Raw genomic sequence first — 16,689 nt, 5'->3', positions numbered from 1 at the left:
GAGTTTCCTAGTTTTCCCAGCTGACCATAGACACAGTAAATCCAGTTTTATGTTTTATTTGTTTGATATTACTTGCTGTTGATGAAATGTCCGAAACGGAGAACGAAAACAGTGGATTGATTTTGTTTTTAGAATCAGCACATGGGATTCGCCTTCGAAGTCAGTCATTTGTTCTGTGCATTCACTGCAGTGTAACTGCATACGCGACTCTATTCCGTATAAGCCCGCTTAAAGTGCCATACAACGAAAAATTTGCTTTTAAAAGTTGTAGTCTCATTGAAAAGAACTTGTAAAATGACAGCGGACTTTTTAAAACATTTTAGTCTTTAGAGATCTCTCTGCATTTTCAAGATATCGAAAGTTTTGTGATGTCCGTGGTGATGTTCGTTTTATAGAGAAATTAGAGAGCTTTAGCAAAGACTTACGAGTACGACTACGAGTACGAAATACGTCATTTTGGCGCGAAAGCATTGTTGCGACAACAACACGTAGCCGTCATCTATCTGAGTACGATGTTTTGTAAAAAATTCGTAGTCGCGACTACGATGTCTTTTTAAGCCAAGAATGGAGGTATATTTTTTCAATGTGTAAGAAATTAGTTTACAGTACTATTTTCGAACATCCATGCTTTACTTTAGAACCTTTTTGGGCGCATATATACATTTAAAAGGAAAATGTGACCTTGAAAACTTTCATGTATTTCGTACGCAAATTGAACGGTAAACAAACAATAAAATAGCATAAATATATCGTACATAAGATTTAAAATAGTGAAGATTTTTCAATCTAAAGAGTCTTATATTCTCGCAAAATCAGTATTACCGAATAGTTAATATCATTAATGACAAATGGAGCAGTAGCTGCCTCGCAAACGACGGTATTTTTCACAATAAAAAAGCTCGTTCTATTTATAACTAAAACAAAATTTTGACGAAGCGACAACGACAACAAACTTCCTCGTGCCATTCCTTTAGACGGTCAAACTTCGTACTCGTTGTCGTAGTCGTACTCTTGCCAAAGCTCTCTATTGTCCCCTAACTGAACACCTCATGTAGAGATGTCAAGCTGTGCTGATCTACGGCTTATATCAGATTGTTTGCCAGAAATTCTCAAGGGCTATTGATGTATGAAAAGCATTTCTATAAAATAAATAAATAACATTGTGTTCCTAGATAAACCTTGAAATTTGGCCAAACAGAAAAGTATTTTTCATGATCACTAGGTAATTTTCCTGATGATCTTTATAATTTCTAAACTAAACTATTTCAGATTTACATTTAAACTAATTTTGATCATAGGAAAAGATATTTATCATGACCAGTAGGCATGACACATTAACCAATTTTAACATTCATGTAATTATATGATTAAAGGCATGTTAGTTACATTCTGTTTATATTGGCAAGTACAATGCTAATGGTGATTGCTATATAGCACACCTTGCATAAACTTACATAAGATAATAGTCTAGTGAAATGCCTAATAAACATTAATGGCATTAAGCTGTCCTTAATTGCAAATTTTCACTCTGATAATCTTTGTTTCATCTTTGACAGAAAAAATTTTGAGTTTTTTCTCGAAAGGTAATTTCCTGGCACTGTATGTGGAGATGGGTGAAGGGTTACAATAAACTTGCATGGTTTGAAGTCTGAGCTTTCTCACATCTATGAACTGTCCCTTTTAGTACCTCATTTCCAACTCTTCTCATTACATAGAGATGTGAATGGGGGTCACTGAAGGGGTCTATGCCTGACAACTTGGTAGAAATTTTTAACGACTCTATCTTTTTTGGAATAGCATTATTGTAAAGTAAATTTTATGCTCCTAGGCATGCTAATGAGCCTTATATTTGGCATGATAACGAGCCTAAATATTTTGCAAAACATTCAAGTAATGTTCATTTCAATTGTTTTTTTTTTGAAAAAAGCGTAAGCAAAATGTGCTGTTTTTAAGCCAAAACGATGCCCACAAAAACATTTTGTATTGTTCTAAAACGCTGAAAATGACATTTCCAAGGCTTTGAAATTCAAAATTTCCCAGGAGAGAGTACCCCGGACCCCCAGGCCCTTTCGACGTTCATGACTGATGTTGGAAAAATCCTAGATCCGCCCCTGATAGTACTGTACATTAATTTCTCACACAATGAAAAAATATACCTACTTTCTTTTCATAAAAAGACATCGTCAGATTAATGACGGCTACGTGTTGTTGCTGTCGCAACAACTTTTACTCGCCAAAATGAAATAATTCGTACTTGTAGTCGTACTCGTAGTCTTTGCTAAAGGCTAATTTCCACGCTATAGCGCAAAATGCTCGCACTCCTATTGAATGACGCATGCGCCGCTTTGTAAAGTTTAAAAGGCAGTAACAATTCTGTGCTCTCAAGCAGCTCTTGAGCAACGCGAAAAACTTGAATTCATTCTGCTTTTAAGTGCGTTATTTTTTCTTAAGCTTCTACATTCAAGATCACTGCAATAAAGCGGTGATTTTCTCATTCAAAATCCCTGTTTTAGTAGGAATCTTATTCTTTCTTCTTTAACGAAGTAAATAAATAATATAATTACGGTGTTTTTAAGCATTGGAGAAGTAACTATCTTTTGTTGACTGCAGCCATGTTTCTTTTCTCAACAAAAAGCGCACCAGTGCAATTTCCGCCACGTAGAAAAGCCTTAACAATTGAGAGCAACATGCGCCCGAGCATTTTCCTCAATGCGTAAAATGCAGCTCCGTGGAAATTAGCCTTAAAGCTCTCTACTTATATATTTGCAGCGACGTCACTTCTCTTTAAATCGGGCATTATAAAACTTTATTATCTTGAGAATGCAAAGAGATATGAGTTATCTGTTTTAGAAAGTCCACCGTAATTTTACGAGTTATTTTCAATGCAACTATATTTTAATGGCTAATTGCTTATTGTATTGGTACTTAACGCTCTAAGTTACAATGCAAATTCTTTGCGTAGCTATGTAACGATGTGTTTATAAGATTGTTACTTACCGCAGGACATGTGCAAAAATGGTTTTACTCAAGCAGAAGTTCAGTTTGGGAGAACTTGAGAGTAGTTACTCCATCTGGGTTTTTGGTTGGCACTCATCTTCCCTCGAGTTGTGCCAATCAACTCCCCGGTTTTCATAATCTTTTGCAAATAAATTAATCTTTGATTTCTTTAATGAAAAGCTTTTATACCACCCTAAAACTTATACTGTACTCATATAAATTATTTCTTACTTCCCTAATCGGCTTAAGAAGACGGTTATAACCATTGTTCATTGTTTCCATCAAAAAATCGTTTTCAAAAACATAGAAAACTAATGATTCCTGACGATTTTAATAACGAAGTCCAGAATCAATGGGTAATTCCATGTTTTTTTTTTATTTAAATTTGCAAAGCAATGCACTAGCAATGTATGTTGATCTATATTACTTACAATTACTCTAAGCAATCAACAACACACTTTGTTATACAGGTAAAGTGTAAGTTAAATGTGATTGGTTCATTTGTGATCACATGACGAAAATTGTGGTCCGCTATTTTAATATCATCACAAATTAAAACGGAATGTTATAAATATACTTTCAAATAAAGTTGTTTCCTCCAATCATATGTTCCCCAGAAATCAATACAGAAACGAAGTATTTGAAATCACACAAATTTATTGTAAGAAATACTACGACGTTAACTACTTATAATGAGATGATCCTAACACCTAACTACGGCTCAGCATTCACACTTATCACACCGAGTAGCTGAGGCATTTATTTTAGTTTCTCCTTCTAAGATGAATGAGTTTTTATAAAATTTATGAGACCATTAGTTGAACTGTCATGTGTTGTACACGTTCCAGGTTGCTCCAGCTCAGGTTGAATGACTTTTGCCAATTGTTTTCCAAGCTCCACACTGCAAACGTATCAAACAGATGTAGTCAGATAAAAATTTATGTCAGTTAATGGCAAGCGTAGCTCATGACTACAATACTAATGTTGACGATATATACTATGTTACGTATTACAGAAACTAATGTAAGCCTGTAATAAGGAGTAAGAATCGACAGAAATGGCACAAGGTGGCAACTTTAAAGCCTTTTTAATTTGGAAATTCAACATTTGACTTCCAAAACAATTAAGAGGCATATAAATTGCTAATTGAAACAAGCCTTTTCTGTTATGATTGAGAAAAAGTCTATTCTGTAATTGTTCATAAAAAAGAAAAACGACTTTTTAAATAATAAAGAATTCGGAAGAAAAAATATGAAAATCGTTAAATCCTGTATGAATAACCCTCTCATCTATAGAGATAATATCAAATCAATACGAGTTGCTGAATTAAGAAAAAAGCAATGAATACCATTTGACAACAATGTCATCGTGATCAATCGATCAGTACTTACTATGTTGAAATATTTACTTTGAAACTTACTATGTTATACTTACCCCCACTGATCGTATGAATTGATATCCCAAATTTTACCTTGAACAAATATCTTGTGTTCATACATCGCTAAACGCAATAAGTGAGAATGATTGTCATTAAAGAACAAGATTCAATTAACTCAGCTAATATGACTTTTATCATATGCAAATTGCCAACTTTGCCCAAATAAAAAATACAGGCTCTTAGAAGTTAAGTTTGATCAAATAGCGGTTTATCTTATCTGAAATTTGTTAGTATACTCTATAAAATGGCAACTGGGGACAGCTCTGGTAACAGATTCTGACATAGTCAACGCATCAGGCAAGTAAACCTTAAACATTAAAAATAATCTCAAGCAGTTTAATCACACATCAAATACCTATAAGAGCACCAAGAGAACTTGGAGTGATCTTCTTCAATACAATTGAATTAGTTGGTCTGTTGCCTGGAAATACCTGTTTAAAGTGACAAAACATCTGTGTAATATATGAACAACGTATCTATTAATGAAGATCACAAACCTTGTGAGCTACTAATCGTTCAATGTCTTCCTGTTTGAAACCAGACGACTGTAATTCTTTAGTAACCTCATCAGGAGTTTTTCCTTTCATAAGAGCCTCGGTTTGTGCCAAAAAGTTCGACAGTAAAATCTGTTTGATAAAAAATATCTGATAAAGTTTGGACGTAGTTTATGAAGTTACAAACGACAGATTGTAAAAATAAGCAAGAACGCAAATTTACATTCATAAGGGAAGATCAACTCCCATGTACTTCTTTTCAAGGATAGCAATATACAAGGTAGCACAATAATGCCAGTGGAAGCAAGAAAATAGTCATGTTCAAACAACACCGAGCAACGTATTTGACATTGTGTAAAGTTTTATAGTCAAACCTTGAAACGGAATCATTTTTAATGATATGATGATGAAATTATAGTGAAAATGAAAACACAATGTAAAACGTTTTTGATTGCAAATGAAACTTGTAACATTTTTGTTTGTTTTAGTATGAATCATTCCCTTCAAATAGTAATTCTTCATATACGTCACAGAATAGACACCTAACAGAAGGCCCACTACGCTAAAATCGTGGTGTATTTTTTCACTACGCATGCGTGACTTCCCAGCAAGATACTTTCACAAAATCAAGATGGAATAGTATTGCACGAGAATGCTATTTTACTAATAATTCACGTTTAAAGCAAAAGTTTGCCGAAATTTTTACCAAATGTTATCGTCTTGTGAAGAAGATAAGGTTCCAAGCTTTTGTTGCGCAAAACAATATATTTGTAAAAACATCTATATTTTCTAATGCGATCTAGCGGAAGTATCTTACTGGAAGGCGTGCCTGCTTAGAATTTGCTTCAGAAAAGGGGGGCACAAGAAACATCAAAGGTTCCGACACGATTGGACCTTCTGTTAAGATATCTATTCTGTGTATACGTATGCAAGAGTAATATACTCAAAAAGAATCAAAAGTTTAAAGACAAGGTTATATTTGTCAATTACACATTAAACGCTAAGTTTCTCTTTTTCCGCTTGAAAACATTGAAAAATTAGCTGTTCTTGCTCCACTAACACACGAATAAAATGGTCATGCTTGTAAATTTATAAGACGGTATGTTTTATTTGCAAGTGATGTAATTGGTACCAGCTTGACAACACGTAGCTACTGCATTACCTTGTGATGTAGTCCATTAGAGACAGGATTGTGAGTTTCCACAGGTGCAATAAAGTCACAAGGAATGATCTTTGTTCCTGTTCCCCAATAGACATAAAACACGTGTTACACGTGGCGGTTGTTTCCAACATTCAATCATTATTTTAGAGCATCATAATACCTTGATGAATCAATTGATAAAAAGCATGTTGGCCATTCGTTCCAGGCTCTCCCCACACAATTGGTCCAGTAGAATAATCAACAGTTGCTCCAGATGAAGAAGTTGACTTGCCGTTTGATTCCATGTCACCCTAAACATATTTTACGGCAGATACAAACTTTTAATGTCTAGGAAAATGTTCGCTCAATATAAAACAATATCATTAGCCTTTAAAGTGCCTATACGTATTTGGGTCAGGGAAATAACTTCTTTAGATAGTCAAATCGATTTCAAGAACATTTGCATTAAATTTAATACGTCGAAAATTTTATCTTCGTGACTTAGCGCCTGAAGTGACATCAAAAAAAGAAGAAAACGTAGTTTGACTTTTTGAATGTTTTCTTTGATTATTCGTTCAAACTATGGCGTAGCTATAAGAGCTTTATTTGGCGTAATAAAAGCTCCATCGTCAATGCATTTGTTCTCCTTACGTCACATCCGGTGAGGAGTTACCTAGGTACTTGGTAATGATAACTTTCTGAAACAACGAATGCATTGGCGCCAATCCTGTGATAATTGGGGGGTGGGACCATATTCATATATTCTGTTATGCCAGGCTGATATTTTTTGAAAGTGAAATTGTATTGAAAAGAGTTAGCCAGGCATAACAGAATATATGAATATGGTCCCCCCAATTAACACAGAATTGACGCCAATGCACGAATGTGATCTGATAAATGTTTTTTCAGTTTTTCAAACTCATCCAAGTACCTCACAACTGATATTAGGCGACATATATACCTGCTGAAAGTATGCAGCAAATCGATGTAAATACTAAAAGATAAAAAAAATCAAATGGAATCATCAACGTGCGCGTGATCACAAATTCACAAAAAATCATGCCATGATCAAAGCAAGATAGCTAGAAGTGACACCTTAAATCAAATATTTTACATTATTTTTTTAAGTAAAGATTTTATTATCTTTTGTAGTGCCTGGACTCTTGCATTGTTATTGAGCTTTTAATACTTATAGAATTTCATTTGAGCGGAGAACTTTTACATTTCAAGTGCAAACAAAGCAATGAGCAAAAACAAACTTGCACTAGAGGCTGCCACTATTGCAAAGTGTAATATTCTACGTGACAAACAAGATTCAGTAGCACAATTTCACTTAAATGACAACGAGCCTATTGCTCTATATTTTCTATAATTCCACGCGTCTGTTATGGCAGTGAATTGGCGAGGAAAATGTTGGTGTAATTAATGAATAATTTGATATCAAAATTGAGCAATTTCATTATGTGACTTGTAAGTGAAACAGTGCGAACGACTTATTTAAAACAGTCAGTCCATATCGGCTAAATTATTTATTCATTTAATTAACGAAACTGTCCTGTTTACCTGATCATATGGAAACAACGCATGACTTTGACAACCGAAAAAGTTATTATACCAAACACCAAGAACAGCAAGAACAACGGGAATCTGTGAAAACACACCAAAATAAAGTAAACCAATTGAAAATAATAGAAATTACGTCATTTGCACAACAACTAACGTTTTTCTCTAATGGCGCAGAAATGAAATGCTGATCCTACAGAGAAAAGAAATTCACATAAAGAATTATACAAATACTGGAATAATATTTTAGTTTATTTAATCAATATTTCTTGTACACTTCGACAACTTTTTGTTGTTGTACATTATAATTACGTGGTTCTTATATTTACAACTCACGCAAGGTTCTATTTAAAAAAAACTTAAATATACTTTAGTAAGAGTAACCAGCTCACAGAGCCGCGTGTAAATCGTAAAAAATGTTTTTCTAAGAGAGTCGGATTGCGCAGTAGTCAAGACAGTAAGGCGTTTTACATAAAGTACTATTGTTCAATAGAACTTTTACTTTCTTATCAACAGTAAACAGTTAACTCCAGAGAAAAGAACCCTTGCTTACCATTGCGTGAGCACCAGCCAATAATGCTTCAAAATTATCCATCCCTAAAATAAGTTTAGAGAAATTCCATAGATCTAAACGTTTTGCATGAATTCGGCAGACATTGCCAAAGACTTCATGTACGCATGATTAACGCAAATAGCAACATTATTTCGATACGTAGTGTGTGACTTCGCATATATACCTATGTTCAATGCAATAGATAGACCAATGGCTGACCACAATGAGTAACGACCGCCAACCCACTAAAATCACCCAAGAAAAAGCAGTAATTAAGAACTATTTTACCTAATGAATTAGTTGCAAGACGTTGTGACAGATTAGAACAGAATATAGGTATAGTCCGTTGACTGCATGCGAAAAGTACAAAGTATCAAAACACAACAAGGAAGATACAAAAAATGATTTCACAAAGAGAGACATTACAGCAGTCAAATTCTCGTAGAGTTCTTAGCTGTTTAAATCACAAACAGGACATTTCAAACACTTCATAAAAAAGAGAAGAAATATAGAAATCAATAGTTCAACGAGTTGCTGAAGTTTTATGAATTGCATTTGGTAACAAGAAAACTCGTCCGTTATGACTAGACTCCACTCCGTTACGGTATAAAGCTTTACGAATAACGTAATAAGATTGGTAGACTAGATTATACCAAAGGTGCAAGCTCAAATCTGGTTAAAACCGTAAAATTTTGACCAATTTTGACGGTGGTTGTGCATGTTGCCGGGTACTTCAACTAAACTCAAATAAATTGCGAAAAGTAGAACAATTTACATTTTTTTTACTTAAACAATTCACAACCAATTAGGTTTTGGTTAAAATGAACACTTAAACATTGGTAGGTTTTTATAACTAAACTGTAACTAATTTTTTGGCGTTTAATATAATCATTCGTTCTCAAAGTGTGATGGTTGCAGCAAGCCAAAGAGGCTGGTATCTTTAAAAATAATATACAAGTCATGATTCAACTCAACTGGCAATAGCTGTCAAGTCAGTAAATGTGGCTACCGTTTTTGTGTCACAATTAAATGATTGAACAACATGCATGTAGCGTAAATACATAAATCGTTTTCCTTTTCGCAAATTAGCTTTTCACAAATGAGTGATAGCAACGATTAGTAAAAGGACACAAGTAGCAACAAAATGCAAAAACTTAACAGCTTTTCATACATGTAGGCAATTGTCATTTGCATTAAAACAACGAATAATTGAACAAATTCTTATTGAATTAATTTTACGGAGTAATTATCAACCATTGAAATACCTGCCATAAAATGCTTATTCTTAATAAATTAAACTTACATCCCAGAATGCAAACATGTTTTTTGTGTCAATTCCAAAGCTCTTCACCTTTTCCTGTAAATGTATATTAAAAATAACACATAGAAGTCTAAAAATCAACCAAAATGTTTGCAAATAGGAAATGAAAAACCAGAGTGTACAACAAAATTCACCTGAACCACAAAAATTTCCAAATAGCGTAAGTACATATATATAGAACAAGATGAAGTCAGTACAAAGATTGCTTTTATATTATTTGAAGACATATAATCCACTATATAATGATATAAGGATACGGTAGGGTTTCGAGCCACAACTGACTTTTCAACTACTAAAGTAAGTTAAGTCAACATGAAACATGTTCTATTTTTTATGATCGGTGGATTACTTCATATATACAATTATATCTCGTTTAGCTACTCTTGCTCCATGTACACATGATATATCATGAGCAAGCGAAGCAACTACTTCATGTCTAGACTAATAAGCCTGCTTTCCTGACTCTAATGTTACAATATTGTCATTCATTTTGTCTAGAAAACTAAAGTAGATGTATGACACTATCAGTATAAACTCACATTAAATCATGTTTGTAAAGTTGTCATGAATATTGCATTAATTATCTGTTCTAAATATTTACATAAGCACTATGAGAGAACGCATAAAAAACATCATATTGCATAATTTCGAGCATTTAAAAGGTACCAGTAAGAGCCAGGTACCAGTAAAAGTGAATTTTTCGAAGAATTAAACTCATAACTACAAACAATAACGACCTTATCTAACAACATTTGAGAAATTAACCTTCCACGCCTCTTCCTTGTAAACGAGACAAGTCTACTCAAAAGCGGAGAGCTTGTTAGATAAGGTCGTTATTGTTTGTAGTTGTTGGTAATAGCTTTTTATGCTATCATTTTTTTTTGTATAATAGCATTCCAACTATTTAACCTTGTAATTAAACACATCACAATAAAACTAATAACAAGAATTTCACTATGGCGTCTGACTGGAGGTAACTGACACATAGTTTGTATAAAACAAATATATGAATACTGTAGACCTACCGCATTAGTCGACAGAGCGACGAAATGCTTTGCGACAGCAGAATTCTAAATGTGTGAAGTAAAACATTTGTCCGTTTCAAAAATACTCCAACCGAGAATTAGTTGTTTCAACTTGTTCGGTTCAGTGAATACAAAGCGTGAAAGAAAAATTGACCAGTCTACCTGTCCTGCAGCATCCAGCAACCATTGTCGAGCTGAAGTTGCATTCGTTATGGTTTCAATTGTTGTAAAAGTCTGGACAAAAAATACATCGAGAATATTGTACGTATAATTTCCAAAATGAAAGCAAGGCATATATGTAATTAAAAGACAAGCATTCATTAAAATGTAAAAAGTAATTATGGTAAAAGTAGTTATCGATTACTCAAACTTCATAAATGAAGAATGAATAAATAGCAATGGTATAGTGACAGAATGTAGAATACTATGTAAGGGTCATCCCATTAAAATGTCCGTTATAAAGAAAAAGTATTTCCACAAAGGCATGAAGGACATACATGGACTATATAACCAGCTCTGTTGGTTGACAACAATTTTGTTAGCATTTCACCGATACCAATTTCGTTAGTATCCATTTAAGTTAATCAAAATTTCCTTGATGTGTTAAAAGAAAATTTCCAGCAAAGACTTTCAGAATTATGTCCAAAGCGATCGCACATTTTGGATTGATTTGCTTAGCCATTAGCCGAACAACGTAAAGCACTTATTAACACTGCACGTTTCCCCCGCAGTGCTCAAGTAAAAGAGCGACAAAATTTAAGAACTAAACTTGTGTTTATCATCTTCACATCAATCCAGTTTGCAGTATTTGTTTATTGAAAAGAAAATTTAGTTGCAAGAGATAAGTAAAGTTATGCGCACCTTTGACGCTACAACAAACAAAGTTGTTTCTGGACTCAATGTCTTTAATGTTGTCGCCAAATGTGTTCCGTCGATATTTGAAACAAAATGGACAGACGGACCACCATCTGAGTACGGCTTCAAGGCTTCAGTAACCATATAAGGTCCCTAGAGATGATGAAAGACGTTGAGTATCTTTAAATTTACACGTTTGTCACGAGTTTCAATCTCACAACAAACTTTGTGTAGCACTTTTCTCTTGTTCACAATCAAGAGAAGTTATCTATCATAAACCTCAATTTCATATTATAGAACACGAGCTATATCTCAAAATCGGAAAGAAAATCAATTAAAAAATCATAGCATTCTTTGGATTTCAAATTAGAAATTTTGTGTCGTATACGCATAGCTACTGAAAATATCGTGACATAGCTACGTAGGCAAGTCATAAGCCGTTTTGCCGTTTGGATGAATGTAATAAAAAATGTAGAAAGTTGGAAACTATCCTTGACATTAAAATAAACACTAATCCCAAGGTGCACTGACGTGAAATCGTGAATTCGAAGATAGAAAACGTAGGAATACTGTTATTTTAGACGACACTTTATACAGTCACTGTATGGTAAAAGATACTTCATTTAAATGTTCATTATAACCATAAAAAATTAAATACTCCTTACCAAATCAGATCCTCCAATACCAATATTGACAACATCCTTGATCGTTTTTCCAGTGTAACCTGAATGGATGACATTTTATGGTGGATAAATTCATCATTCATGAATCGGAGAAGTTCCTCATAAACTTTACCTTTCCACTCTCCAGAGCGCACAGCATTGCAAAATTCTCTCATTTGTTTCAAAACCGCATTTACATCAAACATGACCTGTAACAGAATGGAAAAACTAATTACTTTGCTGTAAATTTTGGTAGCAAAACATAAAAGAGCATGGATGGCACTTCATATACATAGCTATGTTTGCATTTTGTACACATGCCAGCAGAGTTAAAAAAAAACACGAAGAAATCTCAAGATAAAGTAAATGAAAAGTATTCAATAGTTTCCAACTTATACATAACTTTATAATAATCTGCTGATATTGAACATTACGTTTTTTACATACTCTCTTACACTTGTGTCACCTATTTTCAAATGACAAGAATAGTGTTACTTTCAAACAAAATTTAAGTCATACGTAGCTACAGGTGAAAGCGACTATCTTACACTCTAAAGCGGAGGTCTAAAAAATTTATTGCATGAAAAAATCTCAAAAAGAACAAATTAAAAATTCTCACATTCTTTCCGTCCACGAGTATTTGAGTGTTTGATCTATTCCTCAAAGCAACATGAAGTACAGCCCTTTTCTGAATCAACAAAAAAGACGTCAATGTAACCAGCTATTTTATTTCATTTGCTAATTTTAAAATACGCAACATACATGCTAGTCGCAGTTTGGATGTAAAATGCATGAGTCGTGTAGCATATCGAATAATTCGAAATGTTAAAAAATTGTTTCGAACGATTAGCAATAAAATGTTTGACAAAAACCTTTCCTCAAGGAAAGAGAAAAGCTATTACTTGACAACCTGAATGTTTAATTGTCAGCGTCAGATAGTCATTCAACATTATTTTAGCAAGTTGGTACGTATACTTTAGAATTGGAAAATGTGATATGTAGTTTAGTAGCTGTATTATATTCAATATTAAGCTTCTATTTTAGAGACAAAGTTCAGAATAAAACATGGCAAGCATGAAAACATTTACCTCAGTAAAGTTTATCTTTTCGCCAGAAAACATTTTCTCTCGAGCTGCAATAACATTTCTACTCTTCACCTAAAATACAAGAAATACTGTACTTGTATATATTGTCATTTCTAAGTTTAGAACTTTTGTGATCTAAAAAAACTTTCATCATTCAAGATAATCTTATATAGGAAACCAAACATGCAAAACAAATCTTCAATCTCAATGAATAGTCTCAGAGGAAAAACGTGTGATACATATGTATGTAGGGGAGCCAAAACGGAATCAAAGTGATTTGATGGAGTGCATGCATTTTACTTTCGTTACGCAAATAATTTTGTTTAAAAAAAACGTGAGAACAATGATTTGTTAGACAAATCAGTCGTTCTCACGGTTATTTAACACAAAATTCAGTCATAAGGACAAAAGTTGGCAAGCCATACTATGAGGTGTATATTCCAAATAGAAAGGACATGGACAAATTTAGCTTATTGTTTGAATGTTTATGATAAATAATGTCATGTTTTAGGTGGATCAATTTTTCAAATTAATGAGCATGATCTTCACAGTGACATGAGATAGTTCAAAATGGCTAGAAAAGATTGAAAATCTATAAAGCAAGCAGTTTGATCATCTGTCTCACTCTTGTGAGTTATCATAGTGACTGCTTGAACATGGAGAATTTCACAGCTGTAAACTGAAGTCCAAAGCCCTTGCAAGTACAAAACCTACATTCAGAACCTCCCGCTTTTTGATACAGTAATTGGAAATTCACACAAGAAATGAGGCAAACTTGTCCAACCAATAAGCAATAAGCAAGAAAATTACCAAACAGTAGTGTGATGGATATAAGACGGGATTCAAACTTATATTGAATCTTAAGTATATATAAACTTTCACCACTTATAAATAATCCTGTACCCTGTTGATTCTTTAGACAATTAAGACACAGACAGTACCATCGTCTGAACAAACCTTAATCTAGAGTAAGAAGTTTATCAGCTCAAAGAAAGTCAGACTTTTTCTTCAAGACAAAATCATTTAGTAACATTCCATATTAACGTAAAAGCACAACTGTGTTAATACACTGTATGTAGCTCACCAAACTATAAAATTCATAAACTGTATAACATGTTTGTGCCTGCAGTTGTTTTGTTTATATAATATGATAAGCAAAATTGTCGAAACATATGTCTGCATTAAAAAGTTTTTTTCCATTAAGGGCATATAATTAGTAAACATAAAAGCACACTGCAATCATAAATTAACCACATAGAAATCACTCCTTATCACAATAATTCAACCAATACCTAGCAATAACATACCAGTTCAAAGAGAAGGTTCAAAGTCTCCTGGGTGATAATGTTTTTTGAGTAATCCACAAGTAATTTGCCATCGGGCAAAGACATAGACAAACTAAAGGAAAAAGAAATCATGATACATCATGCAGTACTGGTAAGCACAATTCATTTGATCATAGGTATTCCACATATATTGTATATAATATTTTTATAGTACATTACAATGAGAGGCGAAACAAGAACTCTAATTGAGGGGAGTGTATATTCATATGTTCAGTTATGCCCTGTTAATTACTTTGAAAAGTTAATTTATTTCAAAAGAAATCAGTAGGGCACAACTGTATATACTCTTCCAGACCCCCCCCCCCAATTAGCGTTCTAGTTTTTCCTCTGATTACAATCAAGGAAAAACTTATATATTAAGAGTTTGTACATGTTAAATAAGAAAAATAGGGGAGAGTTGTTGAATATAAATGAATACAATTGGGTGCTTTGCATGATAGAGGGTTACACTCTCGTTAAATTTTTGGCACCTGTGAAAACAATGAGCCTTTTGTAAACAAAAAATGAAAATGACAAATGAAAGAAAAAAATTATTAAAAAAAATAAACTGTATAAAATGGCTGGTATAGAGGTATAGAGTGTTTAGTGAGGTAGAGCAAAATCAATTTTACCATGCATTGATTATTACTAGTTTTACATGTGGAGCAAATGTTTATGCCAAGGACAAAAGCATAGAGTATGATGGGGTTGAAAACAAAATAATTTACAACTGCAAAGAAATACTTGTTTATTTTATTTACATATAACACAAAAATACATGTTACTTGTAGGCAAAAACAAATATCATCACAACTTTGAGACAAATAGAAAGTATTAAATGTTTTATACTTCACAAAAAAATCATCTCCATTTACATTATTGCAAATTACTTTCATATTTCTGAAGGAATCAAGTACTAACAAAGAATACACAAAATATTCAAATTTTCACAATTCATTATCATAAAGACAAATGACAAGGGTTAATCAAGGATTTCATTCAGGGAGGAGTGCATCAAAAATTAAAAACATTACAAACATGCCACAAAAGAATCTGAGCTTAGGAAGGAGTGTGAACTTCTTGCAACCCTATGAAACAAGGGTTTCGGATTGTTGGGTAACAAGACACATGACAACCTAAACAATTACCAGTTAAATAACCTATTGAAGAACAAATGATTAAGAATTTAAGCATCTCCGACCCCTTTGCGCGTATGCAATAAAGATCAGCTAAACATCAACTTCTATTTTCTAAATAGTCTTTAGAAGAATACAAACAAAGTAAATGGTTTGAGCCCGGGAGTATCGTTACATAAAGTAAATGGTTTGAACCCGGGAGTATCGTTACATGTTTGTAAATGTAGATCGTTCAGGTTGGTATAGTCCTGAGGGACTGTTTTTGTTGTTGTTGAATACAAACAAATCGTCTACACACAGCTTACACAAAAAGCTGAGACAATTGACATGGAGATTGTACAACACGCATGTACAATCTGGTTATTTCGCCTTCAAACATAAAGTGCACATTCTAATATATCACAAAGATAAAAAAACGATGAAACAATGTTTTGCACTACTTTACTAACACAACAGCAGAATATACAAATGGAATATCAACTGCAGATACTAAATGTCTATATTGTTTGTATGAAGTTGGAAAAACGTTCTGCTACCATAAAGGTTAGTGTTCGCTTGGGAAAATACTTCTTGATCGAAATAATGCCGAGATTTAACACAGTTATGTAACTTTTCAATATGGACGGTGGACCTTAGTTAACTAGTCACTCAAGATATCAATAAAGGACGAACCTGAATTTTTCGAAACGTTTTGTATCTTCTTCGAACAACTTTCGCATGTGGATTTTAGAGCCAACTGCCTTGTAATGCTCTTCTAACGATTTATAACATGCATCGTCTTTCAGCTGTTTGCACGCCATGTTGTCTTCCAACAAGATAGGTGGTTATTGAAACAAACTCGGAAGTCGGAAATCAAAAATTGAAAATGCTAAACAATATGTGTAGCACTTTTATTAGACAAATGTAAATACTTATTTACATATTGCATTATTCGCTGATTTTTTAAATTTTCAGGGCCTACTTACATGGAAGTAGGTTAACCCTAGCATAAGGATCACCCTATCATTCGAGTCAACAATTAGATAGCGTTTCCTATGAGTAAAGACCGCAGGATAACTTGCAAGGCAATCTTTTTCGGTATGGTGACACATGGG

General features: G+C 33.4%; 1 protein-coding gene across 1 annotated transcript; it reads right to left on the bottom strand.

The window, feature by feature from the left end:
• Positions 1-3,636: 3,636 nt before the first annotated feature.
• LOC124436373 (glucose-6-phosphate isomerase-like) lies at positions 3,637-16,472 on the bottom strand. Its single transcript, XM_046986288.1, has 21 exons — positions 16,268-16,472; positions 14,442-14,532; positions 13,138-13,206; positions 12,669-12,737; positions 12,183-12,258; positions 12,053-12,111; positions 11,394-11,540; positions 10,695-10,766; positions 10,533-10,577; positions 9,490-9,543; positions 8,371-8,431; positions 8,187-8,230; positions 7,791-7,826; positions 7,634-7,717; positions 7,032-7,064; positions 6,252-6,381; positions 6,092-6,168; positions 4,933-5,061; positions 4,791-4,866; positions 4,432-4,498; positions 3,637-3,898 (listed from the first exon to the last, which is right to left on the bottom strand). The coding sequence occupies exons 1-21, from the start codon at positions 16,393-16,395 to the stop codon at positions 3,775-3,777; spliced, it is 1,671 nt and encodes a 556-aa protein (XP_046842244.1). The 5' UTR covers positions 16,396-16,472; the 3' UTR covers positions 3,637-3,774.
• Positions 16,473-16,689: the final 217 nt, after the last annotated feature.

This window comes from Xenia sp. Carnegie-2017, unplaced genomic scaffold (genome assembly GCF_021976095.1).
Source record: "Xenia sp. Carnegie-2017 unplaced genomic scaffold, XeniaSp_v1 HiC_scaffold_16, whole genome shotgun sequence".
In the NCBI taxonomy this organism is placed as follows: domain Eukaryota; kingdom Metazoa; phylum Cnidaria; class Anthozoa; order Malacalcyonacea; family Xeniidae; genus Xenia; species Xenia sp. Carnegie-2017.
Note: the sequence above shows the minus strand (reverse complement) of the source record. Positions and strands in the feature narration are given on the sequence as shown.